We start from the raw sequence: 10,717 nt of genomic DNA, 5'->3' as shown, positions 1-10,717 counted from the left end.
AGTCTTCAGGAGCAGCAGCTTTGAGCAAGAGAATTGGTGTAGTGATGGCTAGCCCGGTTCACTCTGCTTATTTTACATCTGAGAGATTGTCTGAGACCATGAGAAGTGGCCAAGTGAGCACAAAAACAGAGACTAAGGGTGGCTTGTTATTGGTATTTGGTCTTTCCTCCTTAATTGTCCCAGAATTCCAAGAAATAACTATTTCCTTTTGTAGTCCCAGGACACTGAAACAGCCAGAGGTATAGTGGACACACGGTAGATAATTACTGAATTAATAGTCAGAAGTATCTTGCAATTAGTCCATGAATTCTGTCTTTAGTCAGTGTCTGGGGTGGAGTTCAAATTCCTTGATCTGGCTGTTATGATCCTCTTTCCTGCTCCTTCCTCCACCCCTATGTACCATAACTCATTTGCCTATACAACACTTTCTACTTTTTTCAAGAATTAACTCCTGACCATTTGACCATTCAGGAAGATCAGGTTTGCTAGGTGGGCCAGATCACAGATGGCTTTGGAAGAGGACTGATGTGTGATCAAAATGATGCTTATGATATGCAAAAGAACATGTAGGGGAGTGAGACTAGAGGGGAAGGACCAATTAGGAGTTTATTTGAGGTAAAAATTTTGTAGACAAGGGCAATGAGAATAGAGAGAAAGGGACAAATTGGAGAGATACAAAAAGAAGCATCTTCAGGAATTTCATCAGTTAGTGGTCTGAGGGATGAAGAAGAGGAAAGAGTAATAAAATAAGAATTTTAGTATTAAGACTAGTAGATTGTGTTGTGATTGGTAAAAATAGATACTTTGGGAAGAGAAGCAGGATAAACGGGTGAGAGAAAGTGAAGGGTATCTGGGAATAAGATTGGGAATATCCTTGTGATATTTTAGTGGCCTATATGGGATAGAACATGTGGCATTAGTGTCAATTTTGAGGTGAGGACTAGCAATCTTGACTTAATAAAAACTGACAAACTGACTTGTTCATTCATTCACTCAACAAATGTTTATTTGAGCAAACACAGTGTATCAGACACAGTTCTAGGACCTTGGGATATATTGGTAAACAAAACAAAGATCCCTGTTTTTGTGGAGCATGCATTCTCGCAAGAGAGACAGGCAATAAATAATGAATGTAATAAATAAGCAAATTGCATAGTGTAATAAGGTGTGAAGCACTATGGAAAAAAAAGACAAAGTAAGGTAGGGTAAGGTGGCTGGAGGCTATGGCAGCAGGTTGATGGCCTTTGCAATTTTAAAGATGATCCCAGACAATGCCTAGAGCTTTTTTTCTATGACAAGCGGTTTGTTATTTATCTTCTGACCAAAGTAACAGAAGAAGAAATTGTAGGGCATTGGCTAATGTGTGATATTTTAATATAAAGATTCTTCTGTATGCCACATCTGGATGCAATTTGGAAAAAAGGGAAACTTCTCGTGGTTCCCATTTCCTGAATGAGTAGCACCTCGATGAAATTCAGATGAGTTGAGGCTGATAATTTTCAGCAATTTAAATGTCATTGCCTTTCCTCAAAGGAAGAGCCTTGTTTATAAACAGCTGGGTTAATAGAAAGTGCAGCCTCATTATTCATATTCTTCTGATAGGCTCCCAATCAGAACACATGGAGTAGAAAAAATCACAGATGACTGAAACACAATAATCTAGCTTTGGGTTTTAGTTCTTTGTGATGACATGGAGGAAAAGTAAAGAGCTAATTTTATTCTTTCTTGGAAGACACATTGGACAGAAAGACAAACTTTTTGTAAAGACCAAGGATTTGGGCAATTACCTAGTGATGTCTAGGAACATAGACCTTATGTGTCTGCATTCTTCTCCCCTTGGGTTATCATCCAAGTCCCCACCTGAGTCACATAAACAGCTCTCAGTTTCCTATATTCCTTCAGCATAGTCTGGTGTGCCAAAGATCCCCTTTAATTTCCTTTGCCCTCCATTGACAAGCTGCCAATTTAGGGTCTTCAGAAGGTGGAGTATATTTAAAAAGGAAGGAAGGAGAAAAGGGAGAGGTGACGTGATTTGGACAATGTCAGAAGACACAATTGGTATATGAGAGTGGAATATGTTGTAATTCTAAAAAAACCTCACCTCTATTAAAAACAGAGAAACTTCATTCTTGCTGTGGAAATGAGCTGAAAGGGGAAGGAAAAGGTGTGTGTATAAGCTTTGGGCTTTTTTTCTGCCTTGCTTTTTCTAAGCCAGTGAAAAATCCCCCAGGTGCATGGTACAGAATGACACATAAAGGACACCCATTGTGCAGCAGAACCAGGTTTCCCTCCCTTTGAGTTGACTGAAGCAGCTGTAGCCACAGCAGTCGGCAGTTGGCTTCCTGGGATGAGCCCAGCGTCAATCACAGTGTATTTGCGTCTGTCAGGTACATGTTCAGTAGGACGGAGGGTTTGGAGTTTAAACGGTTTTTAATGTAAATCTTTCTGTGCTCAGAGAGGTGGTGTCATGTGCACGCATCTGTGAAAGGAAGCATTTTCAGTTAGAAGAGCCCTCGCCAAAGTAATATCCTTAGTGGAAATGGCATTTATTTAATATGTTAGCAATTTCTACCCCTTGCAGCTACCCAATTCAACCAACATTCATTAAACTCCTAGTAGGACACTGTGAGGTGCTATGGACTATCATGAAGGAGTAAACTCAAATGATGACAATGCAAAATCAAACCATTGTACAAGCATCTCATAGGAGCTCCATTACTGGAAGCAATGAGAAAGAATAAATCCCTGATCAGTGATACCCCTGCCATTCCTCATGCTCATACATACACACAAACACACATATGTGCTCAGAAATGCCCTCTAGAAAGGCTTAAAAATGCCCAGGGCTTTTTACAGAGTGCCAGTTGGCCTGGCTAAGACCCCATGGTGTCTGCCTCACTGATGAAATGCTGATTAAGCTGTTTGTGCTCCATAATGAAACAGTGGGCCATTCTCTGTTTCTTGTCAACTTCAAACAGGCCGGGATGTCTGAGTTTGTTTTAACTCTACACACCCCACATGTCTTTTGTCTTTATCAGACTTTATTCTTATCTTTTCAAAACTGGAACTGTTTCTCTTTTTCTCATTTCCTCATATTTTCCTAAAAGACACAAACTTACACAAGATGTTTCTGAAAGTGGAGCAGACAGGAAAAGCACCCAAATTTTGATTTGTTTCTGAATATCTATTTATAGAATTTTCCAAAGTTGATCTTTTTGGTGTGTCACAGACAGGGGATTTCATCTCAATCTACCTTGAAAGGTGATTGAATTAAACAAGCATTTTTGTGAGTATCTGCTTTATATCTGGCTTTGTTTTGAGGGAGTTAGTTATGAAGCGGGATTTGTCCCTGCCCTTGAGGAGTTTAAATTTAATTGAACAAGAGAGGCAACAATAGTTAAGCCAAGAATTTACTTCTGAGTTTTTGAAGTCACATTCTTGGCTTCAGTGTTTCTATGTATCATGGCCAAAAGGGTCTGTTAGTTTTAATCTATGTAACATAGTAGATATAGTTGTTCACGAAAAACATCTCTCTAACCCAAATAAAGGGAACTTAGTCTAGATGTTGGGGATGCTTCAACTTTCAAGCTAATTTGGTTTACCTAGTTCTTTTTCTAATAGTACTTTATTTCAGACACTATGGCTTTGAACATTAAGCAATCACTCAGTCCTGCCACTTGCTCTGAAAAGGTAAATCTGCATAGGACATAGATTAAGCTCTCAAGGAGCTCACTGATAAGCTCAGTAGGTGAGACAAGACAAAAGGGAGAAAGTCATCGGTGCACAAGAACAATCAGAACCTTGGGACCAGTTACTGTGGTCTTGTCCTGAGAGGCTGAGAGAATTATTTCACTGCTTTTTCTTCTGGATAACTTCATCTCCCTACATCATTCTATACTGTAAGGACTGTGGGAAATGCTTTGCTCCCTTTGCATGAAAGGTGTATTCTATAAAGTCCATTGACAATTTTTGGATAAGTTTAGAAAAAAAAAAATAATTGATATCATCATCGTCATCATCATCATCAAATCTAGCATAATAATATCTAGCATTTATTGAGAGCTTATTGTATACCTGGCACTAAACTAATGATGGGAATACAGCTCTAATCTATAATTTTGTTTTATATCTGCTGGTCTGCAAATTATCAAAGTATTCATTTCTAACTGGGACCTGTTTATGATCTGTTCATAACTGTTAACCTGAGTGATGAAGATTCATGATATCGTTCTCTCTACTTTTGTGTTTTAAAATTTTGCAAAATAAGAGGCTGTGCAAAAAAGGAAGGGGCTAAATAAACTTAATTAACATAAATGATACCTCAGATAAAAGATGAAGGAGAAGGAAGAAGGAAGTATTTACTATGTGCCATATCCTTCATATTCACTAACTGTGAATTAACTGGGAGACTATTTTATGAATAAGGCAACTGAGGCTCAGAGAGGTTTAAGGACTTTTTCAGGCAGTTGAACCCTGGTCAAAGCCTATGCTCTTTCCAATGCACCACATTGCCGTGCTGGTCCATGTGGTTTCTAAGGGCAGCATCCTTGTGTTTTATCTTGGCAGTCTGCAGTGCCAGTGGGTGAAACCTCAGTGCTACTCTTCAAAAGTCTCTCATACCTACTTATAGTTCAAAACCAAATACAATGTTCTGAAAACAATATGCCATGTATGCTTCAGGAAAAATTTCAAAACAACATATGAAGAATGTCAAAGCAATGGCTAATGATAATTTTCATCTCATAGGAATGTCTTTAAATGTCCATTCTCTGTGTGGGTGAGTGCGTGTGCATGTATAACTTTTGGGACTTTGGGGTAACCAACATTTATTTCCAGATATTTCACAACCTCTCTACAAGGTTAGGTATAAGCCCCATTTTACAAATGAGAAAAACGAGGCTGAGAGAGGTCAAAGTTGGCAACAGCAATGGATAGTGAGCACTACGGGGTGTGGGTTGTGGTGCAGTTGGAGTTCAAATCCAAGCTGGCCTGACTGACCCCAAATGTATATCCTCTCACCACATCAGAAAGTGCTATGTTAGAATCGTGTTCTTTCTCCTGTGGAGATAGCTTCTATTACAGGCAAGAGCAGGTCAACTATTGCTCCACTTTTTTTTTAATGGCAGTGTTTCTTCATCATGAGGCAAAAGTCCTTCGACTTTGAATTCAGTCTGCACGGACCAAACTGAACAGAAGCGAATTGTCCCATCTGTTGACAAAACCAGCCTCCCCAACTTCAAAGAATCCCAGCTCTGGAGAGAAAGCCCCCCGGGGTGCGGAGGGAGATGGAAACCGAGGCCCTAGCCCTCGCATCAGCGGCTTCAGCTTCTGGGGGGCTGCAGCCGCATGCAGCCACGGCCTCTCATCCCGGCTGACTTCTCTTTGAATCCAAGGGTCTTCGCCGCCCAACCCCCAGCCTTCCGCTTAGCCCAAACATACCCAGGGCCCAATTTCTGTTTGAAGTGGACGTGCTACTCTTCACACGGCTGGCTGGGGAGGCGCAACGGGATTAGAGGAAGCGCCCCCCGTGGGGTGAGGCCACCTAAGCCTCAACCGGCGGTGAGCGCTTTGTGTCGCTCACGGGGGTGATAATGGCATTGGGGCTTTTCTACAGGGATCCCTAGGCCCCCCAGGGATCTTAATTAAAGTGGCTTTGTGGGCCTTGGGGGCAAACATGGGCCCAGAACTCCGTGTGGGAGCTTGAGTTCGTGGTTCTGCTTCTGCCGTCCTCAGAGGCTAGGTTCATAGGAGCAAAGGAAGTAGAAGAACTGGACCGGTTGTCTAAATCCTAAAGCAAAAGCTTCTGCTTTCATGTTAATAACCATGTTAAAGACAGTACCTCAGTCATTTCTCTTCGCTGGTGCAGAAATGATCCAGAAACCATACTGGAAATTGCTCGTAGTATCAAGAGTTGGAGTGATGCTTTCAGGAGCGATGCTTTCTCTTTCTCCTTTCTAAGTATATTCTGAGGAAAAAGGTAATAGATCTGTAAGGTAGTTATCTTTAAGTTTAAATATATATGTTAGTGATTACCTTTCAATGAATGATATTTAGATGAAAGTTTTGAATTATTTTGCTATAAAGCAAGTATCTCATAGATATTTCAAATGTAGCTTTAATGAGAGTAAATTTAAAAAAAAGAATAAAAAAGTAAAAAAAAAAACTTAAGTTTTATAAAGGTCAGTAATTTTTTGATTTTATTTGATTATGACATTTTGAATATAATCATAGAATGTACTTGCTTTTAAAATGTTATTCTGCAAATTATGGTAGTTGTCTCTTAATATGGAAGTATATATATATTTGGAAGCGTATATAGTTATATATCTGAATATACATATATATCACACGCATATATGTATGTATTATTTAATTAGTGCCAGTTTACCTCCTAGATTCTAAGCTCCACGAAGGTAGGACGATGTCTGATTTGTTCACCATTGTATCCCTCATGCCTGGCATGTATTAAATTCTAAAATGTCTGTTAAATAAATGATTACTAAAAGAGGTGCAATGTTATAATGATAGTATATATTTGTTTTCATCCTATAAGAATGTCTGGTTTAAAATGTTTTTCTTATTAAAAAGACTCAAGTTATAGATTTAGATTTTGTTATTTTGTTTATCTACAAAGAGATACGAAGATGTTCTATGGAGTATCAAATCAGATGTGCCACAGTTCACCAGTTCATGATATTGAGAATTTCAGATAAATGAGACCAGTTCCAATAAACTGTAGTAAGAACAAAATCTACCAAATACGATTGTTTAAAGAGGCCACTTGTCTTTGAAACACTTTTAAATTTTGCCAGAGGATGAAGTATTATTAATCATTTTTTGGTATTAGTACCAGGGCATGTCCTTCTAGGGTATTTGCATAATTGATGTACCGCGCCTTCCATTCCTAAATAGGACCAGCGGAAATGGCAACGCTGAAGGACTAAAGTTGGTGTAGACATCAGTGATTAAGACTGTGGGGAATGCAAGTCGCTCCCAGATAAACTCGAGTGTTTGTAACACATGGCGCGCTGTATAGGGAAGCCTGAACTTCCTGAAGAACCCGCCCCCAAACTTCATGGAATCACCTTGTGCTTCCTAAAAAGAAACCTGTTGACAGGGAACCTCTGTCAACGCTAAAACAGAGTTAAAGATAACCTTCCCTTCCAGGAATAAGGATGTGTTTGGCTGTGCAGAAGTCAGTGAGGGTGTAAGAAGCTGTTTCATACACAGCCTTGCAAACAAGACCAGCATTGTCAAAAGTTTGCTGTTTCCGCTCTGCCCTAAAAAGATTTTTAAAGTGGTCACGGCCATGATGTTGCCCAGTCTTCTACCAACTTTCGTTTTTCTTGATCTTTTGTTTCAATGTCTGCTTTCTTTTCCCTATGTGCTCACTGAAGCCAGATTGTGGGGGTCAAGCTATAATTACTTTATATATGACGTTTAATTCACTGTGTCTCTTCTGGCATTAGATTCAAATGGGCTTTGATGTCTGGCTCGAGCTTTGATCCTAGACCCTCAAATGGTGGTCATCACCCCAACTCAAAGGATTGCCCTTTATTTTTTTCCCTCCTATTCGGAGACAGCTTTTCCCAATTACATCATTTGTGTTTGTTTGGCCATAAAAGCTACAAGGCATCATTTTGTTGCTTTGCTCTATAGCAAAACGTGCAATTGATGCTCTTTACTTTGCTTGGCTGCAATAGAATGTTCACTGCTGGATAAGGCATTTGTAGAATGATACTCAGACTTTGATGGGGATGCTGTTAGGAGTTGTTCTACCCAAAGGCAAAGAGTCAGACTGTGTGATCTGAGGGACCCTTTCTGTCTCTGCCTAGGAAATATAGATATACAACTGTGATATATTCAGTCAAGACTCTTTTTCATGCTGGCAACTTGATCTTACTCTCCAGATCCTCCAGGCAGGAGATCCACCCCATCTTTAGTGTCATACTTTCTGAGTGTCATTAGCAGCTTTTCTGAGAAGACAGAGGCATGGAGTCGGGGGTCAGGAGTTGGACAGCAAAAGAACTAACTAGAGCTGAGTAATACTAGAAAGGAGATAACAAAGTAGCATTGGTGGAGGAAGAAATGCCAACATTTGCTTTAAGAAGGAAAAGAAAGAAAAAATCAAAACAGAAGGAAGTGAGACCCCGTTGGCAGCAGAAGGGAGCAGTGAGCAGTGAACAGTGGGTTGATTATCTTCAACTGCCTTGTGAATACCTACAGTCAAAACAAAGAATCAAAGAGGAAAGAAACCCAGAAGACTAGACTGCACCGAGAGGAGAAAATTTGGCTGTTGGGTTAAGATGAGAATAGGGGCAACCCAACCAGTTACACTTAATCTGACGACATTGGGAGTTTTCCTGGAAAAACAATTACAGCATTGAGTTCCTTGCTTCTAACTTTATTTGACAGCTTGAGTTTGTTTTAACTAGCACACGAATGAACAGCATTATTTATTAATGTGTAATGGATGCTTTGGAATGCATAACTTTTTCCCCCCTATTTGTGACCATTTTATTGGTGGAACTATTTGAATACATTAATTTTAATATTTAAACTTGCTGGGAACCCTTTTTCTTGGAGGTGTACAAGCTGTATGGCAAATGGTTTGCTTTGGACTAATGAGCCAGCTCTAAGTAGCATTTGGTGAAGAGAGGGGTGGGAAGGTAGGGTGGTTTGAAGAAATAGCGACTTGTCTATCTTCTTTAACAAGATTTATTAGTGGTGTGTAAAAACATGTTTCAGCTTTTCCCCCCCTCAACTATATAAATATAGTTGCTGATGTGTGACATAACACAGGCCACAATAATAGACTCCACCCAGCTAGAAGGAATCTAATTCAGAACTAGAAAGCAAGAAACTTGCCTAGGAATGAATAGAATGAGAAAATGAACGATAGAGGATATGGGTGAGTGGCATTTGGCAGACATTATCAGTTATTATTTTTTAGTGCTTTACTAAAATTGGGAGGAAAATTTAGTTCCTGTATTATCAAGTACAATGTTTGGCACAAAGTACACATACAGCATAGGTGACCTTTTGTATGCTGATGAACCCCTGAACATAATTCTATTTTTAGATCTAATATATAACCTTGTTAATTATGAATTACGGTTGTAGTTATAGTTCTTCTTATGTCCATGAGGGGCAGCAATGGGAATATCGATGGAGGATGGCAAGGGCACTCTTTTTTTTTTTTTTTTTAAATGTTGACTTGATTCTATTTGTCTTAGAAATTAAATGGGTACTATTTAGTTAGAAAGTATTTTAATAAAAAAGATAATTTACACCAACCTAAATTTTCTTGAGTCTCTCTCTCTAGTGATCATCAGTTGAATGCGTGCAAAGGCACTGCCTTGAGTACAGTAATACAAAGAGAGTATTAGAATAGTCCGTGCCTCCAGGAAACTTTTATAATTGGAAAAAAGAGATACACATTAACAGCTATGTAGGTAGATGTATGTGTATATACTCAGATAAATAACTGTACAAATAACATTTGGTAAGAATCAGATAACTGAATTTCAGGGGAAGGAAGTGAACTAATCTTGGAGAGAAGGTTAGACCACACAGAAGGGAGAAATGTATAATTCAGAGCATGGGTAAGCAGCTGGGCAAAGGTGTAAGAATCTGAAATAATGATAGAGGATGCACTCCTTCACACAACACTTTGCTTGAACTTCGGCCATTGTGACTTGCTTGATTCAGTTTCCCAGGCTCTTGCATATGTTGCTTTTTAAAACAGATGTACTTTTCCACAGACAAGTGGCATTTCCAAACCCCTATCCCACTGGAATTACCTGTGACCAGTGTCCCAAGCAGAGATGATTATATCACAAATGCTACTTCAGGGGGAAAGTTATAAATCCTTCTGGAGGGAAAAAAAAGCTACTCTCATATAACTCATACTATGTATGTGCCTGCCACATTGTAAGTGCACCCTCCCCCCCCACACACATATTATTCTATACTATATTTTACTACAATTCTTACAACCGGCATGTTTTGTTAATAGCTCATTTTACCATCGAGGAAACAGAGGCACAGAGAGGTGAAGTTAACTTGCCAGTACCCCTAGTCTTGGCTGGAAATTTAGGATTCAGATTTAGGCAGTCTGGTTCCAGGGTTCAAGCTTTTGTGAGTGTAGACTAAATAACAATAAAAACTCGAACAAAAACCAAAGCGCGCACGCGCGCACACAGAAACCCCGAGCTAGTAAAAGGATTGCAACCGCTTGCTATACAGCGACATCCTCCTGCCTAATTTTAAATGTCTTCCGTAAGAAAATCAAAATAGCAACAAAACTGAGTTGAACCGTTTTAGAACAACACTGCTTTGTGCTTTGTAGTGCTTGCCTTTACGAAGTGGAGTCAAAAAATCCAACCTCACAGAAGTTGTCTTTGAATTCACTCGCGGTACCTTGCTTGGTAAGGTGAAAGAAACCTAAAGCAGTCTGAGTGGATGTGAACAGTGGATGTGCGGGGAAAGGGTTAAGATTGTGAGCTGCAACTCGGTCGAGTTTCAGAAAGTTCTCTTGGGAGCCCAACTGCGGCGTCCCTTCGCGGACCCTGCCTGCGAGGCCGGCTGTAACAGGATGCTGGGGCTGGAGGTGCTCGCCCGTTGCTTTGTGCGGTGGAAAAGAACCAATAAGGAGCGAGGCAAAAATTGGGTGCAGTAAACCCGAAAAGGGGGCGAGGGGACCCGCGGGAAGAGC

At 39.9% G+C, this 10,717-nt stretch overlaps 1 protein-coding gene across 1 annotated transcript in view; it reads left to right on the top strand.

The window, feature by feature from the left end:
• Positions 1-5,823: 5,823 nt before the first annotated feature.
• DACT1 (dishevelled binding antagonist of beta catenin 1) overlaps positions 5,824-10,717 on the top strand; it is a 14,752-nt gene continuing 9,858 nt past the window's right edge. Inside the window, exons 1-2 of the mRNA XM_015595820.2 lie at positions 5,824-5,898; positions 10,352-10,435. Of these exons, the coding sequence (XP_015451306.1) occupies positions 5,824-5,898; positions 10,352-10,435 (159 nt within the window). The remainder of the gene's footprint in view (positions 5,899-10,351; positions 10,436-10,717) is intronic.

Source organism: Pteropus alecto, unplaced genomic scaffold, assembly GCF_000325575.1.
Source record: "Pteropus alecto unplaced genomic scaffold, ASM32557v1 scaffold86, whole genome shotgun sequence".
Lineage (NCBI taxonomy): Eukaryota > Metazoa > Chordata > Mammalia > Chiroptera > Pteropodidae > Pteropus > Pteropus alecto.
Note: the sequence above shows the minus strand (reverse complement) of the source record. Positions and strands in the feature narration are given on the sequence as shown.